The following is a 23,960-nucleotide window of genomic DNA, read 5'->3' as shown; positions in this document are numbered from 1 at the left end:
CTCTGGGGATATGGTGCATAGTGCTCCCGATACAGCAGGACATTTTCCCAGCAAACCTTAAAGTTGTCAGTCACAGTGATGGACAATTATACCCCTTGTTGTCACAAACTAGCTGGTTTGAGGTTTGCTTATTTCACCTGTGTATTACAAAATTAGCAACTGGATGTGAAAGACATGGTTTTACTTGAGTTGATGTTCTTAAAGGGACTTCTTATTTTTTAGGAGTGGGTACAAGCATAATAGCTTTGCCCCCTAGGAAGTTTCCTCCTCTTCCTTTTCCTGTCCCATCTGTGCTTAAAACAGTATAATACCAGGTTTCCCATTATTTATTGGATAGTTTATTGAGATTATGTACTGTATGCATTTTTTCCCCCGTAGTAGTAGACTAGCAGCTTTAAATGCAAATGTAATTAGATTTGTTCCTACATTGTATAAACTAATTAGCAAATCTTCTACCAGAAATAAATTGCTACAGTAAACTGTATCCAATAAGGAAGTGAAAGCATGAATGAGAAATAATCTCCAAAATCAAATCTAAAACCTATTTTATTTTAAATTACCTTTCATTACAGGAGCCCAGTGTCGGGGTACGATGGACCGGGTCATCTCAGAGGAAGGTACGCGGCACACCAGCGACTGTCTGGATACCCACTAGCTGAGAAACAAGACCTCAAGGTCAAGACAGAACACAACAGTGATCATCAAGCTCAGGGAAATAAAGTATTCACTCCAGCTGTTAAAAAATCTAAGCTACAAAGCAGGTAGGCAACAGGCCAGATTTTTTTTTTTTATCAGAAATTAAGGTTTCTGGCTCAGCCCCCTCTGCGACTCTCCTCTGGTTTGTTCCTTGGGTGCTCAAGGAAGTTAGCCCAGGGTCCCACAGCAGAAATAGTTTTCTAATTAGTCAAGGGGAGACACCAGAAGCATCAGGATTCTGCTACTGAAAAACATTGTATAATATAGTACATAAAGCTTGCATGTGGTCGTTATTTGCCTTCATTTTGTGACAGCCTGTCTGTTTTTGATTTGTTCTTCTTAATAGGATCCTGAATACATATTAGATAGATTGAAACCAGACCGCTTTTCTGTTTAAGGGGTTTGATAAAGTCATGTTTCTTGTGATTTTAGTACATTTTGTGTGCCTCAATAAGGTTGTTGACCCACTTCTGTTTTACAAGTAGTTCCCACTATTCCCTTTGAAAACATTAAACTCATCAAGAGGCAAGCCATGTGATCTATTTCACTCACAAGGAAGCTGTTTCTCTCTCTGCAGGCTACGTTTACAACTTTGATCTCTACCCTTACAGGCATTTTAGACAAGAAAATGTCGAACGCAAGCTTTTAAAACTCCCCTGAGATATTACTCTTTCGTTTGGTTTTAAAATGGTTGAAAGCTTACTGATCCAGATAGGTTTAAGGATATATTATTATAAAAAATAATGCAGTGAGAAATGTATTTGGAGCTACTGTTATCTTAAAAATCTTAAAAATCTGCCATGTTTACATAGGGTTGGCCAAAACAATTGCAGCTCTTTTTTTGTTGAGGCATGATGACAATTATTTCAGAATGCCACATGGCAACGTTCAACCTTGTATGAGCTGATTTGAGTATGCCTGGCAGCACGCTTCCCTGGAATGTTTCAGTAGGTGCACAAAAATATGTGCCAAGTAGAATCAATGGAAAAGCATCATTTAATAAAATAAATAACAATGGAATAGAATTGACTAGACATGGACCCTGTCAAGAAAAATAGAGAATACAAAGCGGGTTGTGAAAAGCATTGTTTTCCTGTTTTATCAGACCCCATGCTATCTGGGTTTCCATTAACAGATAATCATCTACTCTTCAAATACAGGTTTATATAGAAAATATCTGAATGAGCAAGCTGTGTCATAAGTGCTGCTATGGGTTTTGTAATTGCTGCTCATTTATCCCACTCAGTCTTGGTATCCATAAATTGATTCTGATTCCTTCTTCAAATACTGCACAAGATACAGATTTTGCAAACCTAAATATAATTCTGTTGACTGATGCCTTACTGATTCATTTTCACTCGATGAGCTTTCGCCACCTAAAACCTCCCAATACATTATCAAATGTATATAAAACAATGGTTGGTAAGATTTAATCTGTTCACCTGTTTTATCGGAGAGTTGTTAAAATTCGAGTAAAAATACATGTTAAAAAAAATATATACATAGCTGTTGCATTTTTATTTGTATGTGCACATACTAAAGGAAAGGTTAGCTAACCAGAACCATACGATAAAAAAAAAATAGGATAACACTCTAAAATCATTTGTATAAAACACAAAGAAATTAAAATAAAGTGACATCTTAAAAATATCCATTTAAAGGAATGTATACAATTAAAATAATTTTTTTTTAAAAAGTTGTTGATATAAAACATTTCCAGTAACCTATCCTGAACTGTAATTTGCAGCGCAGGTTGGGGTTAAGATTGTGTGCTGTGCAAGCAACTAAATAATGGCACCATTTGCCTTCTGCTTGAGTGTTGTTTATTCCATGCTGTTCAGTCAAATTACTGCTGCATTAGTGAGTTAGTTCCACCTCACAGGATAATCAGGCTGGATCTTTCTTTTCTTTTCTCTACCCAGGCTTGCTCAGTCAGCAACGTATCTGAAAATCAAAGAAGAAAAAGAAGAAGATGATGAAGAAGAAGAAGATGAAATTGACTTGCACAGTCTGTTTAGAGGTAATTAGTTCTGTCTTAGTAAGTTATTTTTTTGATTTCAAGAGGAATTATTTTTAGAATTTCAAAAAACTAAACAGCTTATTCAACCCTTAGAGACACAGCATTTAAATATAAAGATCACACCAAGAAACAACATGACAACACAACCATAAAGGGACCTGATCTCCTAGCTTTTTTGATCTAATGGCATGCACCCTTTTGGTACACTGCATTTTAAAGGAGGCAGTCTTGTAAAGTGCAGAGCTTTAATCACCAACCACACAGATACTTAATTGAAACATACTGAAACTGACAACAAATACAAAGTGCATTCCCCAAAGGGGAATACTTTTTAATCTTACAAAAAATATTTTTAGTTACCACATCTGCCTGGTGTATTTAATAATGAACAGCAGCTGTGCATAGTCTCTTCAGATGTCTAATTTTTTATTTAAAAATAAATAAAAGTAGAAGAAACTTGCAAAATACCCTATAGGGAGTTGTTTATACCTGCAAAAATAGAAATGAACTCACAGAATTTTTGATTAAACTACTGATACCACATTAATGTTGGAATTAATTCTGTTGTACAAGTAGTTGAATTTGTTATGATTTGATGGCCTCTATTGTAACTGATTGGTAAAACAGTGCAGGTACTATTTTAGAAATAGCCTGCCCTTATAGCTTTGTTGATACATATTACATTTTTGTAAACTGGCATTTGTGGACTTCAAGTTGTTTTTGTGAATAGAGTCTGTTTGTTTCTAAACACAGGCCTGGATTAAATTCTTTCAGTTAGAATCTTTAACTGCAACATTATATTTTAAGCATACACATAAAAACAGTATAATATTTTTCAGATGTGACACTTTGGGGTATTGATTTATCCATGTGTGTGAAAAATAAATATTAGCCCTTGCTTCAGACAGTCATTTCTGACTACTATGGCTTACGATATTGGAGTGAAGTGGTTTGATGACCGAGCACAGTGCTTTCTGTTTGGAGTCATTGATGACATATGTGGTTTCATGAACCCTGGGAGCCTTTCCAGTTTGCAGCAAACATTTGTTTCCCATTATCCCAACTTTTCTGATTCCAGGACCAAAGGTTTATAGTATTATTTGAGCTAGTTATTGAAATCATCTTTAAGCTGTGGAGATCAATTTGGTCATTTTATAATTTAGTAGAATTTTGGAAGTGGTAGCATACATCCATTGCACTTTGTAAATATGTTTGATAGAGATCATATGTTTTGCAATACATTGGCACCTCACCTCACTGAATTAATAAGAGAAGAAGGGACTGGACACTCAACGTGAACCTCAGAGCTCATAGAGCTGGCTATGCAGTAAGACAGTTAAGTATGTATCTTATGCTAATGTTGGCACTCAGAAATGGACAAAGCATCTTGCTGGCTTTCTTATGAGAGTCATAGAAGACATATGATTTAATAAACCCTGAGAGCCTAACATTTTAGTTTCCCGTTGTCCTGGGCCAGAGATTTATAGAATTGTCTAAGCTGCTAGGGGGAACCAATTACATTATGTTCTGTGTTGATAATGACCATGGAGCTGAGATAATGCTGATACAATGCTATTAGAGTAACACAATTAATTTTCATTTTGACTAATGCTAACCTAAAATGTTGACTTGTATATAATGAGCAGACTGAACAAATGCAAGAGGACATCCTTCTATGCTTACTGTTTTCATTGTTTTTACTCCTATGAGTTTTTTTTTTTTATAAGAAACATTGAAAGCATATTGTGTTACAGTAAGGTCTTCTAAGCCGTTTTTGTTTTAAGTGAACAGTTTTATCCACATAAACAAAATAAGATTAGCTTTACTTATGAGTATGGAATTTGTTGGAGCACGCAGGAGTGCGTCATGTTTTGGGGCAGAGTAGCCTTGTGCTTTGATTGAAGGACTTCAGGAATTATCTAACACCATCCCAGCTAAGCTTATTATATACCTGACACTGGGAAGTTACTTTGCACCTCTTTTTTGCATTGCAGCATCTTTAAAGTAGCATACATAGCATTCCTACTGGTGCTGCAAGAACAAAATGAGAATTAATGTATATTTAATCGGTTGCTGTGATGATTTACAAATCTGAGCACTCCACATAAAGCTAAAGGGTTGAACCCCTGGGGATGATGTCGGTTAGGATAATGTATCATCAGCTGTGATGAGGTGGGAGAACAGGAGCTGGCGTTCCCTTCTGAGGACGTGAAGTCAATCAGCACATCCCCTGCGGTTAAGCTCTCCCTGTCGGCAGAGCTTCTACCGCTGATCAAGAGGGACACTGTCTCACTTTCTACAGAAAGTGAGACAAGGCCGTTCCTTTTTGATGAGTCCCCATGACTGCTGGGATGTAGTGTAGTACCATAAACATACACTCTAACACAGAGTGGCTGCTTTGGTTCCCAATCAGTAACTCTGAAAGTTCACAGCAAATACCCCTCATTATAATTTCTAATTTCTTTGTGATTCAGTGGAACAAACAGATTGATACATTACGATGGTGCGATTGAGGGAGTATTGTGGTTGGGGAATCATATTGTCATAAAGAACTAGTGCCGGTGTGTACCAGTTGCAAGTCTGTCCGTCACGTACCAGTACTGGTACGCGTACCACAGGTTGAAAACCACTGCTCTAACACAGGTTTGTGACTTGTTCCACAGTTGCGGGGCGCAGCAACAGAGGCCCTGTCACCAAAATGTACATAACAGTTTTAAAACCAGGGGCTTTAATTACTAAATATTAGTTGATTAATCTACACAATTAGATGTAATCAATTGATTTATGGAATCGGTCAATTTATAAAATAACCAGTAAATAAATATAGTATATAAAGGTCTGTATACATAAAAAAAAAAACTTGTGCTCCTCAATAAATCCAATTATTAATTGACAAGAAAACCAGAGGAAATGATAGTATTGCTCTGGATAAATACTCCCAGGGGCTTCGTTCTCTGCCTAGTTGGGACCAGCTTGGGTTTGACTGGTACTGATTTTTAAAAGACAGCATTAGTTACTCAACAGTTTACAAGTAATAAATACATAATTCATTTACTAAATGCCAACATCTGTTGAGGTCCATTTTCAGAAAACTCTTGCATATACCTTCCTCCTGGGACGCAGTGTCTGCACACTGACTGACAAGGGGTGGTATGGATGGAGCCAGATTTTAATTACAAGCATATTGGAACTCCATGGATGCATCCAGCATTAGATGTACTCTATGTAATATGTTGGTGATATGTAGATCTAATCCTGTAGTAATAATTAAATCTTGTAGTCAGCGCTCCTGATAAGCTGCGTACTGGGTGTTTTACACATTGAAAAAGCATGAATTATGTATAATTAGCGTTCCACATTTTCGTTTTTTATCTTAACACATTTTTCCCAGGAATTTTTTGGACTTTTTATTTTACAAATATGAAAATAGGGATCAAATCATTAAAAATTGTTTTTAATTGAAACATCAGTAAAAATAGGGAAATACAATTCTCAGTGTACACACTTTACATGTGGAATATGATGCGTAGCAGTTCTGGTTTCTGATTAAGTTTAATGTCCCTGGGATGTATGATGAAGCAGAATCTGTGCAAATCGAGGCCACTTTTTCCCATGTTACCTTGTACTTTGCAAATGTTTGGGCAATCGCTGTGCTGACAGAGCTTGTATCTGCAGAAGGTACGAACGTGACATCAGCACAAAACAAGCCAGGTTTCTTCACCTTGAAATCATAAAAAGAAAAGAAAATCTACAGAACTGGATGGCCAAAGGCATTGGGAGACGCGTCAAAAATCACACTGGACTTCCCATCAATGAGTTCCATAAGTGTACCAACTAAAGCATCATCAATTGTGAATATACTGCATGCAGAAGTTAGAGAATGGATCATAGAAATGCCAGGACAGTGAATTGTAGAAACACATGACCAATAAATTTGGGGTTTCATTAAAAAAAAGAAACGTACAGTTGAATCCTTAGGATTTCTCAACGCTGTCGTAGTTTCCCTGAACCTAACCTACCAATTTACCTCTCTGTCATCTGAATTTGTGGAAGGTAAACCTGTACGCTATTCTGTGTTTAGATGCTTTATATTGCTATAGCAAGGCAATCAGTAAGGAATATAGTATTGTCATTTATTTATTTGCATTAGTGCAGTATCTGTACATTTTTTGAAAAATATTAGAAATATATAGAATTTATGATTTGAAATTTTATGTTTATTTTTTTTTAATTTGGGGGGAGGATCTTTTTTAAATGTTCAGAGTACTTGTTTTTACAAAGATCACTTTACATTTTTAAATGAGGCTGTCGTTAGTTTAGACTTGACCGCATCAAGTGTTCAATGACACCTAGTTGTTGACAGCATTTTGCTGTCGTTCAGGTTTGTGATTAGTAGGTTAATGTTCAGAACTGTTGAAAACCGATAAAAATGAGGTATTCTTTAACCTTTATCTCACTTTGTTTAAAATATTCCTTCAGGAATATTTGGGGCTTATTAACATGTCAGCTGTCCCTTAAGAATAGAAATGGTCGTTAAATAAGAGGTTATGTTCGAAATCCGATCATGTACTCCTGTTTTCCCCTTTACAACATCTGTTAAACCTTTAGGAATAGAGTCCATAGTGTCTAAATTGGAGAGTAAAGTACTCGGAATGACCCAAAACCTTATCTCGAGCACTGCTTATTTAATTCATGGCAAAGGATTTCCAAGTAAATTTATGTTTTAAGCTGCATATTTTACAGTATCATATAGTAGCATATTGTATAACTAGTTGTACAGTTAGTGTGAATAAAATAAACTCAAATAACAACATGTTATAGGGTGTGGTGGTTCACTGAACACTGAGGAATGAGCAACTGGTGATGCACTTCCCTCATCTGGGGTAATTTTTCAACACGATACAAGAGATCTCGATCAATTTCAAAGTGAGGGTACGTGGCGTCGCGTCTGGGCTTGACCACCCGAGCATTAATCACAGTGGCTTGGTCAGAGAGCCTGCCCAGCATGTCGTCACTTCCTCGCTTGAGTCGGAAGTCATGGGAGCAAACTAAAAAATCAGCGCCCATGGCTTCCAACTCGGGATTGGGTCGTTCCTGAGTGGAGGCATCAGCGCTAGACCCCTGCGCTGGCTCCGCGGCCTCCCCCTCAAAACCTTCACCAATCGCCCCCACCTGAAACTTCTCAGACTCCCGCCATCGCCAGCCCTCATTCTTACCGGCCCGGCATTCCCATTTCGTTTTTCGGGGTTTAAATCTATGGCAAAACCACAGAGGGTTGCGAAAGGTGAAGATCTCTCCAATTACTAACTCTTTCTTAGCCAATAGGGAGGATGGGGCCGTCACAGCAGCCAACCAATGTTTGAACTTTGCACAGTCCCTCCCCAGGATGACAGGCACTGGCAAGCGAGGACACAACCCCACTTGTACTCGCATCACCTGCTGGCCAATTTTTTAATTTACAGTCACCTTTGGATAAGTAGGCATATCCCCATGAATGCATTTAATATTAACCTGTCCCATTACTTGTCTATGCCCCGGTGAGATTAACCATTTTTGTATTAGGGACTGATCAATCCCTGAATCCAAGAGATCTTGGGTTTGTGTACCATCCACTGTTACAGGAAGGACACCCGTCTGCTGGAGCGACTGAGGTAATTGAACATTCTTACCTGAACGGATGAGGTCATACCATATACTGCCCAGGTTTTCCAGGGATGGGGTTTTACCACAACATATAATATATATATTTGTAAGATTTTAGAGTAATTTGACCTTTACTGATCATGCGTATTTTGACTGACCAGGTGGATAGTAATGTAAAATGTAGCCTTTAATCAAGTGAGTTTGATTTGGAAGTGATCTTGATCTTTTATGGCAGTAGAGCTCAGCAAAGGTTTCACCTCAGGCTCAGGTTTGCTGTGTGCCTTTTTAAAACAATGTTTGCATATATTTAACATTATAGCACTGGCTTACAGACATGATTGAAAGGAGATAAAATTGCATAGGTTGTGAACTATTTTAAATGATAAATGGTATCCACTTCCTGAAGCTTTTTCCCTTACAGTCGCATACAAAATTATTGGCATCCCACCCTTAATATAATTCAAGAAAACATGTTAAATACAAGTGTTTAGTGAACATTAGCCACTAATTAACATGACAATGATAAAAATACACAATTTCTGGTAGTTTAACAAACAATCTTTATAAAAAAATTAAATGCACTTATGCAATGTCAAATATTTGTTCATGACAAGTATTGGCACCTTAAAACTAGAAGTCTGTACAAATGTAATATAACTAATTAAAAAATATATATGAATTGATTGAAAACCATTACATGGTAATTGAGCTGCATTATAAAGTCAAAAGCCAGAAGAATAAGTAATTATTTCAAACATCTGTTGAAGAAGAAAGTTTTGGCAACACAGCAGATAATGGGCAAGACAAGTGAGTTTGAGAACAGCACTTATAGCAAATTACAACAAAGGAAATTACAACAATGGCTACAGAACAGTATCAAAGAAATACAGAATACCAAAATCCACAATCAGAGCAATAATCAAAAAAACACCACAGAACAAATTCAACTGCAAAAGCTTGAAAGAAGTGGACATTCAAAGAAATTACAGGTACAGCAGATAGGAGAATAGTCTGAGCAGCTAAAAAATATCCAAGATTAACAGCCAAAGACTTAAAGATTTAGAAGCATCAGGCATACTGTAATAGTGCACAAAGGAACAGTATAAAGGACCCTGAACACAGAAGAGTTGAATGCATGTAGACCTCGCTTTAAACTCTGGAATTCTTGAAGTAAACGAAGATAAAAGTTCTGGAATGTCCTTCGCAATTACCAGATCTCAATCCAATAGAAATGCTTTGAACTGATGTGAATTGGACCCAGTCTGTCTTGAGCTGCAGAATGGGCCCAGATTTCACCAACAAGATGTAACATACTGGTTAAGAATGATCATAATGTCTGAAAGCTGTAATAAAAGCAAAAGGAGGACACATGAAATTCTAAAGCAGGGGTGCCAATAATATTTGTCATGAACAAATTCTTTAAATTAAATCATTATTTTTTTATATATATTTTTTTTTTTATAAAGAGTGTTTGTTAAATTACTAGAAGTTGTGTATTTTACTTTTTGTTTAATTCAGAAGTGGTTAAAGTTGACTAATAAGCATCCTTAATCTTTTACCTGGAATTATGGTTAAGCCTGTAGTTTTTTTACAATTTCTGTGAAATGTACCCATTGCCGTGTAATATGTAGTTCACCGGGAAAATTCCCATTTCTGAAAGAATAGTGTACACACACACACACACACACACACACACACACACACACACAGTACTGTGCAAAAGTTTTAGGCAGGTGTGAAAAAATGCTGTAAAGTAAGAATGCTTTCAAAAATAGACATGTTAATAGTTTATATTTATCAATTAACAAAATGCAAAGTGAGTGAACAGAAGAAAAATCTACATCAAATCAATATTTGGTGTGACCACCCTTTGCCTTCAAAACAGCATCAGTTCTTCTAGGTACACTTGCACACAGTTTTTGAAGGAACTCTGCAGGTAGGTTGGCCCAAACATCTTGGAGAACTAACCACAGTTCTTCTGTGGATTTAGGCAGCCTCAGTTGCTTCTCTCTCTTCATGTAATCCCAGACAGACTCGATGATGTTGAGATCAGGGCTCTGTGGGGGCCATACCATCACTTCCAGGACTCCTTGTTCTTCTTTACGCTGAAGATAGTTCTTAATGACTTTCGCTGTATGTTTGGGGTCGTTGTCATGCTGCAGAATAAATTTGGGGCCAATCAGATGCCTCCCTGATGGTATTGCATGATGGATAAGTATCTGCCTGTACTTCTCAGCATTGAGGAGACCATTAATTCTGACCAAATCCCCAACTCCATTTGCAGAAATGCAGCCCCAAACATGCAAGGAACCTCCACCGTGCTTCACTGTTGCCTGCAGACACTCATTCGTGTACCGCTCTCCAGCCCTTCGGCGAACAAACTGCCTTCTGCTACAGCCAAATATTTCAAATTTTGACTCATCAGTCCAGAGCACCTGCTGCCATTTTTCTGCACCCCAGTTCCTGTGTTTTCATGCATAGTTGAGTCGCTTGGCCTTGTCTCCACATCGGAGGTATGGCTTTTTGGCCGCAAGTCTTCCATGAAGGCCACTTCTGACCAGACTTCTCCGGACAGTAGATGGGTGTACCAGGGTCCCACTGTTTTCTGCCAATTCTGAGCTGATGGCACTGCTGGACATCTTCCGATTGCGAAGGGAAGTAAGCATGATGTGTCTTTCATCTGCTGCAGTAAGTTTCCTTGGCCGACCACTGCGTCTACGGTCCTCAACGTTGCCCGTTTCTTTGTGCTTCTTCAAAAGAGCTTGGACAGCACATTTGGAAACCCCTGTCTGCCTTGAAATTTCTGCCTGGGAGAGACCTTGCTGATGCAGTATAACTACCTTGTGTCTTGTTGCTGTGCTCAGTCTTGCCATGGTGTATGACTTTTGACAGTAAACTGTCTTCAGCAACCTCACCTTGTTAGCTGAGTTTGGCTGTTCCTCACCCAGTTTTATTCCTCCTACACAGCTGTTTCTGTTTCAGTTAATGATTGTGTTTCAACCTACATATTGAATTGATGATCATTAGCACCTATTTGGTATAATTGTTTAATCATACACCTGACTATATGCCTACAAAATCCCTGACTTTGTGCAAGTGTACCTAGAAGAATCGATGCTGTTTTGAAGGCAAAGGGTGGTCACACCAAATATGGATTTGATTTAGATTTTTCTTCTGTTCACTCACTTTGCATTTAGTTAATTGATAAATATAATCTATTAACATCTATTTTTGAAAGCATTCTTACTTTACAGCATTTTTTCACACCTGCCTAAAACTTTTGTACAGTACTGTATATATATATAATCACTTAAAAATAAATACAGCAAACGTTTGCCTTAATGACGCACTTCCAGTTACACTATATTTAGGAACCTGGCATACGGTTTAGTCTGCTTTCGGAAAATGATTGAACACACTGCATAGAGCTGCATCAAAGATAAAAATATTTCTGCTAAAGACCAATAAGTTTTGATAATTCACTGATGGTGGAAATAGAATGTCTTTAAAAGGTGGACATAAAAAAACAAAATATTCTACAATTTAACATTTTCGGGTAAGTATTTCAATATTTAGGCACATTTGTTGTATAGAGAAAACTCCAGAGAAAATGATACATTTTGAATGTGACAACACTTTAATAAATATTACGTTTAATCACGAGATATCTTTAAATACCTATTTTTAGACAGTGAATAAGATTAGGGAGCCACAATTTGGTCTGTGACTAAATATTATATCATACCCTAGATCAAGACTTTCAAATTGGTATAAAAAGACCACATAAGCTAACCAGAATGATGCAATAAATCAGTGAAAACTGAAGAATTGCATATAATATGGCAATCTGGCTCTGCGAGTGCAGTAAAACTGGAAAAAAGTGTCTATTTCAAAAAAGGAAAAGGAAAGCCATGAGTAAGCATTCCTATAAAGGCCATTAAAAGTTGGTCAGAAACCAGACAAATGTAGAGGGCAATAGAGCATGGGAGAAAGCATCCCATCCCTACAGCCAAATATTAGTTTAAGTTTGGGGTTTGTACATTCCAGTCAATCCCACGGAAATAAATGAAGGATAAGTATAACTTGTTAGTTGCTGGCATTCTTAGGTTTGCCAGTGTAATATCTACAGTAGCCCTTTGCCTAGTTAGACACAACTTATTATTGCTATTATAAATACCTTATTGTATTTAGGAAATCATTACTTAAACGGTTGATAATGCCGGTTGCAAATCAACCTTTTCAGATTAATAGTAAATGGATAAGCAACCCTTCTTGATCAATGTACAAATGTTATACAGGGAATACAACACTTTTTATTCTTTGGGCAGTAAATTTGGAGTTAGCACGCACATAAAGTAGTGAGCCTTATGTGAGATAAATCTGAATTAACTGCCCCATTTACTAACAGAGAACACATTAATTTACGTGCACAGTATTTGGCTAGTTTACATACCATCCCATGCACACTACATGTATTGTGAGCGATAATTTAATGTGCATGATAATGTCAGAGACTTACCCGTGACCACTGTGATATCAAAAGCTCCCGCAGTCCAGGCGTATCTTTTGGTCAGTAGCTTATTGTGAAGGTGGAGGTGGCTTACATGGGTGATCAACAGACACAGCCCTCAGCAGGGGACAGGCAGAGGCAACATAAAGTGAAACTGCACTGCTTACCTTTTAATTTTAACATGTATTCCATGTCTAATGTAAAAAAAAAAAAGAAAAACCTTTTCCTTTCTCCTTTAATGCATATACAATAAAAGTCATGTTGTGCAATCGTATATTTTTCTTCTTGTTCTGCTTACTCGAGAAATATTGATTAATGAGACGTAGCCTCAATTTTCTTCCTTGTCAGCACTGCCACCCTGCAGAGCAGGATCCATGGATCGGGGTGACAGTGCTATGCGAGTACAATCAGTAGCACATGTCCTGTAAGGCTATGGGAAATTTAATATAATTCCCTGTGAGCTTTTTTTCACAGAGTTAGTAAAATAGCCAATCATATAGCACACAGGATCCGTTTCCTCAAGCACATAATTTTGATTAGGATGGCGAAGCGAAGGCTTGTTTAAACTATTTGTTTTACTTTGTGTAAAATTTTAAATCAGTAGCCAAAATGTAGTTGGAGATGTCACGGAAGCGAAAGGTGGAGGCGGAACACAGAAGATTCCAAAATCATTAGCCAGATGATTATTTGTTCAAAGAATAATTTTGACGGCAAGGCAATATGTCTGATTTGCAGTGCAACGGTTGCAGTTATGAAAGATTATAACATACAACGTCACTACGACATGCTGCACAAAGCAACACATTTTGTGTTTACTGGAAATGAAAGAAGCTATAGGGTCTCAACTAAAGGTTTTTCTGAAAATGAGAAGAAAAAAATGAAAGTGAAACCATCAAAAAGGACTTTTTTTTTTTTTTTTTAATTCAAGAAGCCATGGAAAGTGCAGAAATGCCTTGGAAGAAACTAACTGGACAAAAGAGTGGACTGGCTAGCAGTGCTGGAAAAAAATTAAAGAAAGAAATGCTGAAGTACTGATTTTCTTACACTGGATTCTGCATAAACAGGCATTATGTGGAAAAATTGCAGAATTGGAACACGTAATGAGCATTGTTATCAAGTGTGCCAGAAAAGAAGTGCCAAGTGTCCGGACAGAAGTCATAAAAAGGTACATTTCATAGTGGTAATGTTTACTATTTCGCATGTTCACAGCTTGTCACTTTAATGCGCGCACAAAAATTAACGTCCTTTAGTAAACACCTTGTGAATACAGCTCATCTCATTATTCTGAGCTAGATGCTCATTTAAATACATTATCATGCATTACCATACAAATCACATTTTCATTCTGATTACCATAGTATGGCACAATAAAATTAGTGTGCACCATAATATGCCCACTGTTTTGCGCGATAATTAATAAAATTGCAATAGTAAGTGCGGAGATCATTAACGTGCACAGTAATTGCAATTGTCGCGCACCATAAAGTTTAGCGCCTTTTTGTAAATGAGGCCTTTTATCCCTTAATGAATGTACATTTTAAAATCATTATCTCTCTCTATTGCAAATTTGGAGTTAGCAAGTGAAGTGAAAGCTTGATTAGATGGTACAGTATAATAAAGGGTTTTGATTTAGAGCTGCACATAGCTGGCTGCTTGTGTTAGTACCATCACATGGACCTGTACCAATGACTTCTAGCATGCCTCAATACCTACACCAAGACAGTACTTAAAACACAAATTATGATGAAGAAGCAACCATATATATTAATAAAATATATTACATTATACAATTTTGCTGCATTTTTTCACGGTAAAAGAAATCATAAAGCATAGATATTATTTGTAAAAACAACACCAGCATGGGAAAAGCAGGATAAATAGTGTATCAAACATTCTGAGATGTTTGATACACTATTTCTAGATCAGCATTTGTTTTGTTACACATTGTGCTAGATAAAAGGCTTAGTGAATCAATCCATGTACTGCACTGTACTGTACTTGCTGTCCTCCAGCCCAACAGAGCTCATTCTCTTGTGGTCACTGCATTTCTGCTTTTAATTCATAGTAACCATCTGGTCTGTTTTCTATGTCATCCTCTTCTCTCCCTTCTCACTGCTGATGCAAAAGAAACCTTTGTCATACTTCTATCAGACTTTACACTTAGAGAATATATATATATATATATATATATATATATATATATATATATATATATATATATATATAGTACTGTGCAAAAGTTTTTTGCAGGTGTGAAAAAAATGCTGTAAAGTAAGAATGCTTTCAAAAATAGACATGTTAATAGATTATATTTATCAATTAACTAAATGCAAAGTGAGTGAACAGAAGAAAAATCTAAATCAAATCCATATTTGGTGTGACCACCCTTTGCCTTCAAAACAGCATCAATTCTTCTAGGTACACTTGCACAAAGTCAGGGATTTTGTAGGCATATAGTCAGGTGTATGATTAAACAATTATACCAAACAGGTGCTAATGATCATCAATTCAATATGTAGGTTGAAACACAATCATTAACTGAAACAGAAACAGCTGTGTAGGAGGAATAAAACTGGGTGAGGAACAGCCAAACTCAGCTAACAAGGTGAGGTTGCTGAAGACAGTTTGCTGTCAAAAGTCATACACCATGGCAAGACTGAGCACAGCAACAAGACACAAGGTAGTTATACTGCATCAGCAAGGTCTCTCCCAGGCAGAAATTTCAAGGCAGACAGGGGTTTCCAGGTGTGCTGTCCAAGCTCTTTTGAAGAAGCACAAAGAAACGGGCAACGTTGAGGACCGTAGACGCAGTGGTCGGCCAAGGAAACTTACTGCAGCAGATGAAAGACACATCATGCTTACTTCCTTTCACAATCGGAAGATGTCCAGCAGTGCCATCAGCTCAGAATTGGCAGAAAACAGTGGGACCCTGGTACACCCATCTACTGTCCGGAGAAGTCTGGTCAGAAGTGGCCTTCATGGAAGACTTGCGGCCAAAAAGCCATACCTCCGACGTGGAAACAAGGCCAAGCGACTCAACTATGCACGAAAACACAGGAACTGGGGTGCAGAAAAATGGCAGCAGGTGCTCTGGACTGATGAGTCAAAATTTGAAATATTTGGCTGTAGCAGAAGGCAGTTTGTTCGCTGAAGGGCTGGAGAGCGGTACACGAATGAGTGTCTGCAGGCAACAGTGAAGCATGGTGGAGGTTCCTTGCAAGTTTGGGGCTGCATTTCTGCAAATGGAGTTGGGGATTTGGTTAGAATTAATGGTCTCCTCAATGCTGAGAAGTACAGGCAGATACTTATCCATCATGCAATACCATCAGGGAGGCATCTGATTGGCCCCAAATTTATTCTGCAGCATGACAACGACCCCAAACATACAGCGAAAGTCATTAAGAACTATCTGCCCTATTCATAATTCACTTTTTACAAAAACTTTTTTTTTTTTTAATCAAAACAGTTACAATGCCGCCTTTTTAAAAGTACACTGTGTATAATGCCAACTAACTTTGCTCTGAAACTCTGAATAGCATTATCACTCCCAAGAACAAGGTGTGAAAGGGCCCTAAAAGGACCAAAAACACATTTCTTATTGTACTATACATCTTCTAAAGAGCAGCTTAGCAGACCTGAAAAGCTCCCTGTAAATGTTGACATTTGTTGAATAAATCAAAAACAAACTGATGCCCTGTCTGAAGCATTGACTTCTATTGTAGCTCCTGGGCTTCCAGGTAATATAATTTGACTGCTGGAGTTATTGCCTAACCTTGTGCTATATAGCTTTGTTGCCCTGACTGATTTGTAGCTTGTTGACAGCACTTGACATTGGTATTATTTCTTTTCCGAGGTGGACAGAATCCTCCATTACATCAAGCTCGTTGCCCCGGAGATGTTCAATGTTAGGAATGACAGGGTTTTCTCCAGAGGGACCTGTTGTCAGGCTGGGTTCAGCTTAGCAACTGGCATGTTGTCACTGTATTATATCTCCAACTGCCTTGCCCTCTGGACACCTGTGTTGAGAATAATTTGCAGGAATGCAATATGTTTATTGTGGTTCTCTTAGACACCAGGCCAAGATTGTGATAACAGTAATTTAAGAATATCGACTCCAAAATGACCATTGCTTTATCATCAACAGGAGAAACTTCAAGCTTACAGGGCTACATTAGAAAATGGAAAATGTACCATCTCATGACAATGGAAGGGAAAAAATCCATAAAGCTTTTGTGGTTATAGCTCTTGTTTACCTAGAGGAAAATGTATTGTTTGCTTTAAGTTCATCGTAACTAATAGCTGTACCACGAGACAATTGCTATGTCTATAATTAATAATTTAGCTGACAGGTGTTCAGAGTCTCTGCACACCAGAGCCAAGCCCATATGGGGAATATGATTCATATACCGTCACCTGTAAATTTCTTATTTGCATTTGCAAGCTAGAACTACTTGACCAGACTGATTTGCAACAAAATAAATAATAAATTATATTTTTAAACTAAGCCGTTTACCTGACATACAACCAGAACACTCAGTTTTTTAAACAACAGGTTCACACAGTACCTTTATACCCAGAATACGACACACACAGTCGGGCTCTTCACACAGCAGCATCCCTGAGCAGACTGGCTGCTCTCCTTTTATAGTTGGCAGCTGGCTTCAATTTGCAGTAATGAGGCCAACTGCCAAAACAATAACCCAATTAACAAATTAATAATTAAACGATTAACATAAATTAAACAGGGAGGGAGGCAGGGAGGCTTTTAACCCTGTCCCTGCCACAAAAGACACATGTTACACTTGCAGGGCCCTTGCGCTGCCACAATATAAATGATTATGTAGTGATATAAAGCAATGTATGTATATGTACTTGTGACGGGGTACTGCCCCGTCTTTTTGATCATGGTTGGGACTGGCAGGGAGGGGGTTAAAATTCCTCCCTGCCAGAAAAACATGTGAGAATGTGGCTGGAGCCCTAATTGACTAATCAGGAATTATTGAATAATTAGGCTCCAGCCACAGGGGATAAAAGCCAGGGGAGAGGCCCTGGCTGGGAGAGAGTTGGAGAGTGGTAGAGAGAGTTCTGGAAGGAGTGTGTTTTGTTTGTGCTGGTTTTTTCTGTTCCAGTGAAGGCAACGCCCAGCCTGGAAGCTTTATTTTGTAAGTTTTTGTTTTGTGGTTGTATTTTGTGTTTGAAACCTTTTTGTTTGGCCCTTGTGCCTATTTATTTTGTATTTTTGTTCATTAAAAATCTTTATTTTGAACTTTCAACTGTCTCTGAGTCTCAAACCTCGGTCCATCCTGTCACAGTTGGTGTCAGAAGTGGGATAGCGCCACCTGGAGGCTCAGAGCAGTAATTTTTTTTTTTTTCTCTTGAATTTTGGGAGTTTTTTTTTTTTTTGGAAACTTGATTTAAATGGGGAGGAAGAGCAGACAGCGGCAAAGGCAGGAGAAGCAGCAGCCGAAGAAATGTAGGCTGCTGCAACAACAGCCACCCCAGCTGGAGGACCCAGCCAGTCTTTTCCCCTGGTGCTCATGGTGCGGGATGCTGGACCATCGATGGAGATCCTGCCCAGAAGTGCTACCAGCGGACTGGTGTGGGCGCTGTGAGGTCTATGGCCACAACTGGGCAGGACGCCCCTACGCCCTGGCCCAGGAGGAGGCAGATGACGACGGGGAGTTGTTTTTAAAAAGTCTCGCGGCAGAGTTGTGCACTGGCTGTGGGGCATATGGGCACACAGTGGCCATCTGCCCCACGCAAACAGAGGGGAGAAGAAGGAGGCAGAGAGGAAGGAAGACATGGGAGGAAGAGGAGTGGTGCACCCAGTGCATGCAGTACGGGCATGAGGAGCACCACTGCCCGGAGGTGTTACCGGACACAGACCTGGAGTGGGAGGAGCACGAATGTCCTGCGCCTGAGTGGGAGGAGCCCGAACGTCCTGCACCTGAGTGGGAGGAGCCCGAACGTCCTGCGCCTGAGTGGGAGGAGCCCGAACGTCCTGCGCCCAAGAGGGGGGAGTCGGTGCGTCCAGAGCCCAAGAGGGGGGAGTCGGTGCGTCCAGAGCCCAAGAGGGGGGAGTCGGTGCGTCCAGAGCCCAAGAGGGGGAAGTCGGTGCGTCCAGAGCCCAAGAGGGGGAAGGCCCAATGTCCACGGTCCAGGTGTCCACCAGCAGAGGGAGAGTTCCTGCTGGTTTTGCCTCCATCACCGTCACCAGCAGAAGGAGCATGCCTGCTGGTTCCCCTGCTGCCACCGTCCCGAGAGCCAGAAGGGGAGGAGCTGCCGTCCCGAGAGCCAGAAGGGGAGGAGCCGCTGTCCCGAGAGCCAGAAGGGGAGGAGCCGCTGTCCCGAGAGCCAGAAGGGGAGGAGCCGCTGTCCCGAGAGCCAGAAGGGGAGGAGCCGCTGTCCCGAGAGCCAGAAGGGGAGGAGCCGCTGTCCCGAGAGCCAGAAGGGAAGGAGCCGTCGTCCCGAGAGCCAGAAGGGAAGGAGCCGTCGTCCCGAGAGCCGGAAGAGGGAGACGAGTTGCTGTTCCCGCCTCCGCCAGCAGAGGGAGACGAGTTGCTGTTCCCGCCTCCGCCAGCAGAGGGAGACGAGCTGCTGTTCCCGCCTCCGCCAGCAGAGGGAGACGAGCTGCTGTTCCCGCCTCCGCCAGCAGAGGGAGACGAGCTGCTGTTCCCGCCTCCGCCAGCAGAGGGAGACGAGCTGCTGTTCCCGCCTCCGCCAGCAGAGGGAGACGAGCTGCTGTTCCCGCCTCCGCCAGCAGAGGGAGACGAGCTGCTGTTCCCGCCTCCGCCAGCAGAGGGAGACGAGCTGCTGTTCCCGCCTCCGCCAGCAGAGGGAGACGAGCTGCCGTTCCCGCCTCCGCCAGCAGAGGGAGACGAGCTGCCGTTCCCGCCTCCGCCAGCAGAGGGAGACGAGCTGCTGTTTCCGCCTCCGCCACTAGAGGGAGAGGGGCCGCCGTTCCCGCCTCCGCCAGCAGAGGGAGACGAGCCGCCGTTCCCGCCTCCGCCAGCAGAGGGAGACGAGCCGCCGTTCCCGCCTCCGCCAGCAGAGGGAGACGAGCCGCCGTTCCCGCCTCCGCCAGCAGAGGGAGACGAGCCGCCGTTCCCGCCTCCGCCAGCAGAGGGAGACGAGCCGCCGTTCCCGCCTCCGCCAGCAGAGGGAGACGAGTTGCCGCTCTCGTCTCCGCCAGCAGAGGGAGACGGGCCGCCGTTCCCGCCTCCGCCACCAGAGGGAGACGGGCCGCCGTTCCCGCCTCCGCCACCAGAGGGAGACGGGCCGCCGTTCCCGCCTCCGCCACCAGAGGGAGCCGGGCCGCCGTTCCCGCCTCCGCCACCAGAGGGAGCCGGGCCGCCGTTCCCGCCTCCGCCACCAGAGGGAGCCGGGCCGCCGTTCCCGCCTCCGCCACCAGAGGGAGCCGGGCAGCCGTTCCCGCCTCCGCCACCAGAGGGAGCCGGGCCGCCGTTCCCGCCTCCGCCACCAGAGGGAGCCGGGCCGCCGTTCCCGCCTCCGCCACCAGAGGGAGCCGGGCCGCCGTTCCCGTCTCCGCCTCCCGAGGGTCCGCTGCTGCTGCCGTCGCCTCCCGAGGGTCCGCTGCTGCTGCCATCGCCTCCCGAGGGTCCGCTGCTGCTGCCGTCGCCTCCCGAGGGTCCGCTGCTGCTGCCGTCGCTTGGGGTCTTCGGGGATCCTGCTTCGCCTGGGGTCGCTACACTATGGCCGGAGCCCCACGGAGGGGAGTTGCTGGCCATGAAGAGGGGGAGGGAGGTCAGGAGACCAGCTCCCCCAGCGGCACTTTCGCGGCAAGATGGTGTGTGGCCGGAGCCCCGGAAGAGGGAGCTGCTGGCCACGAAGAATTGGGTGGTGCCGAACGTCCCACCATGGCCACCCCCATGGACACTGTGCTTCCCCCTCTTCCGGGACTGAGACTGAGGGGGGAGGTGGCCATTTAGGCCATGTTGTGCTTGGCACAAGGGGGGGGATATGTGACGGGGTACTGCCCCGTCTTTATGATCATGGTTGGGACTGGCAGGGAGGGGGTTAAAATTCCTCCCTGCCAGAAAAACATGTGAGAATGTGGCTGGAGCCCTAATTGACTAATCAGGAATTATTGAATAATTAGGCTCCAGCCACAGGGGATAAAAGCCAGGGGAGAGGCCCTGGCTGGGAGAGAGTTGGAGAGTGGTAGAGAGAGTTCTGGAAGGAGTGTGTTTTGTTTGTGCTGGTTTTTTCTGTTCCAGTGAAGGCAACGCCCAGCCTGGAAGCTTTATTTTGTAAGTTTTTGTTTTGTGGTTGTATTTTGTGTTTGAAACCTTTTTGTTTGGCCCTTGTGCCTATTTATTTTGTATTTTTGTTCATTAAAAATCTTTATTTTGAACTTTCAACTGTCTCTGAGTCTCAAACCTCGGTCCATCCTGTCACAGTACTGCATGAAAGAAATGCAAAAGAATATCTAGATGGATCTTTTAAATCGTTGGCAATTTGACTACCGTCTGCAGCAAATTCACGTCTTGACATTTAACTCGCAAGTATTTCTGGGGAAAATCGATAGTATTTACTGCCCAACTCATGTGATAACTCACGTTATTCAACGGGCAGGCCTGTCTGCAACGTGGTGATGTGGGAAGTATTAACAAGTAAATACATTTACAATACCTAATCAAGAGTAACTTGCTGATATGTGTAATGGTTTTAATTAATTAGCACTCTTAATTATTAATTACTTCCAACCAAACTCATGATTCGGAAAGTGAAACAGTCGAAAAATAACAACACGGTTATATAGTCTACAAATGTTATCAAAGTGAGTTCAGTAATACGGTACAAAAGTAAGAAAGTTAATCAGTGTCAAAATAATCACTACATTAAGTTTAGCAATGGATAATATTCAGGTAATAGTACATAAGAACATAAGAAAGTTTACAAACGAGACAAGGCCATTCAGCCCATGTTGCTCGTTTGGTTGTTAGTAGCTTATTGATCCCAGAATCTCATCAAGCAGCTTCTTGAAGAATCCCAGGGTGTCAGCTTCAACAACATTACAGGGGAGTTGGTTCCAGACCCTCGCAATTCTCTGTGTCAAAAAGTGCCTCGTATTTTCTGTTCTGAATGCCCCTTTATCTAATCTCCATTTGTGACCCCTGGTCTTTGTTTCTTTTTTCAGGTCGAAAAAGTCCCTTGGGTGAACATTGTCAGTATCTTTTAGAATTTTAAATTTTTGAATCAGATCACCGCACAGTCTTCTTTGTTCAAGACTGAATAGATTCAATGCTTTTAGCCTGTCTGCATGTGACATGCCTTTTAAACCTGGAATAATTCTGGTTGCTCTTCTTTGCACTCTTTCTAGAGCAGCAATATCCTTTTTGTAGCAAGGTGACCAGAACTGAACACAATATTCTAGATGAGATCTTACTAATGCATTATAAAGTTTTAACATTACTTCCCTTGATTTAAATTCAACTCTTTTGGCTTTTTTTATATCTTCCCCACATTGTCTAGATGAAGACATTTCTGAGTCAACATAAACTCCTATGTGTTTTTCATAGATTCCTTCTTCAATTTCAGTATCTCCCATATGGTATTTATAATGCACATTTTTATTGCATTTAGTGCAGTACCTTACACTTTTCTCTATTAAATGTCATTTGACATATGTCTGCCCAGTTCTGAATTCTGTCTAGATCATTTTGAATGACCTTTGCTGCTGCAACAGTGTTTGCCACTCTTTTTGTGTTGTCTGCAAATTTAACAAGTTTGCTTACTATACCAGTCATTAATGTAGATTAGGAATAGCAGATGACCTAATACTGATCCCTGTGGTACTCCACTGGTTACCTCGCTCCATTTTGAGGTTTCTACTCTAATCAGTACTTTCTGTTTTCTACATGTTAACCACTCCCTAATTCCTACTGCGTTCAGTTTGAGAATTAATCTTTTATGCGGGACTTTGTCAAAAGCTTTCTGGAAATCTAAATAAACCATGTCATATGCTTTGCAGTTATCCATTGTCGATGTTCCATCCTCAAAAAAGTCAAGCAGGTTAGTTAGACACGATCTCCCTTTCCTAAAACCATGCAACTGTTACCATATAGGGAATTTTCCATTTTGGATCTTATTATAGTTTCCATAAGTTTACATATAATAGAAGTCAGGCTTATTGGTCTATAGTTACCTGGTTCGGTTTTGCCTCCCTTTTTGTGGATCGGTGTTACGTTTGCAATTCTCCAGTCTGTCGGTACAACCCCTGTGTCAAGAGACTGTTGCATGATCTTGGTTAGCGGTTTGTAAATAACTTCTTTCATTTCTTTGAGTACTGTTGGGAGGATCTCATCTGGCCCAGGGGATTTGTTTATTTTAAGAGCTCCTAGTCACTTTAACACTTCTGCCTCTGTCATTTGGTGTAAGTGATGCAGTGAATGAAAGGAATGTCCAGGCAGTGTTTCTCCCAATAATAGTCAGTGTATTTTAATAACAAAAAGCAGTCTGCCCCTTTACCAGCAATGGTATTGGGGCACATGGTGGGTTTGCAAACCCAAAACAAAACAAACAAACTGGACAGCAGTGTGCGTGCTAGGGTCCTGGGAAGCGTGGTGCCAGTGAGTGTGGTGTTGTGCAGTGAAGTGCTCTTGTGACTGCTGGTGGTAGACCAAGGTCCACAGGCTCACTCCTCTGCAATGAGAAAATAACACAAACCACGAAAAGCAAATAGTTAAACAGTACGTCAGCGCAAGGCGGCGTACTGACGTAGCTACTTCCCCTTTGTACCCACAAAGCCCTCCCTTAAATCAACCCGTCGCCATGGTTTCTCCAGTAGAGGGGTGTCCCACAGCTGATTGCAACAGAGTCTTTCCAGTTACGTGCAACTACACGCTCCCCCTAATATGGTTACCTTCTGTTTTCCACCTACCGTCAATGCGGTCCATCTAGGAGGCAGCATACCACCATCCTTACACAGCGCCCTTTTTGTTCAGGAGGGAGATTTACAACATTGATCCTTTCTGTCTTCATCACACTCTGTTATGCTAAAGTTATTTAAAACTGGATAGGAACAGGTCGACATGTGGGGCATGTTGTCCGTATCCTCCTTTGTAAAAA

At 41.4% G+C, this 23,960-nt stretch overlaps 1 protein-coding gene and 1 long non-coding RNA gene across 4 annotated transcripts in view; one reads left to right on the top strand and one right to left on the bottom strand.

Annotated features, from left to right (window-relative positions):
• LOC117400716 (lethal(3)malignant brain tumor-like protein 3) overlaps positions 1–23,960 on the top strand; it is a 103,996-nt gene that overhangs the window by 60,491 nt on the left and 19,545 nt on the right. For all 3 annotated transcript variants that reach the window (XM_059022022.1, XM_059022020.1, XM_059022023.1), the window contains 2 exons: positions 573–761; positions 2,619–2,716. In XM_059022022.1, coding sequence (XP_058878005.1) covers positions 573–761; positions 2,619–2,716 — 287 coding nt within the window. The remainder of the gene's footprint in view (positions 1–572; positions 762–2,618; positions 2,717–23,960) is intronic.
• On the bottom strand, positions 14,924–17,475 carry LOC131736820 (uncharacterized). Its single transcript, XR_009328401.1, has 3 exons — positions 17,435–17,475; positions 16,642–16,885; positions 14,924–14,984 (listed from the first exon to the last, which is right to left on the bottom strand). It is a non-coding gene; the product is annotated as an uncharacterized LOC131736820 (long non-coding RNA).

The sequence above is a fragment of the Acipenser ruthenus genome, chromosome 4 (assembly GCF_902713425.1).
Source record: "Acipenser ruthenus chromosome 4, fAciRut3.2 maternal haplotype, whole genome shotgun sequence".
In the NCBI taxonomy this organism is placed as follows: domain Eukaryota; kingdom Metazoa; phylum Chordata; class Actinopteri; order Acipenseriformes; family Acipenseridae; genus Acipenser; species Acipenser ruthenus.
The sequence above is the reverse complement of the archived record's forward strand: the minus strand, read 5'-3'. Positions and strand labels throughout refer to the sequence as shown.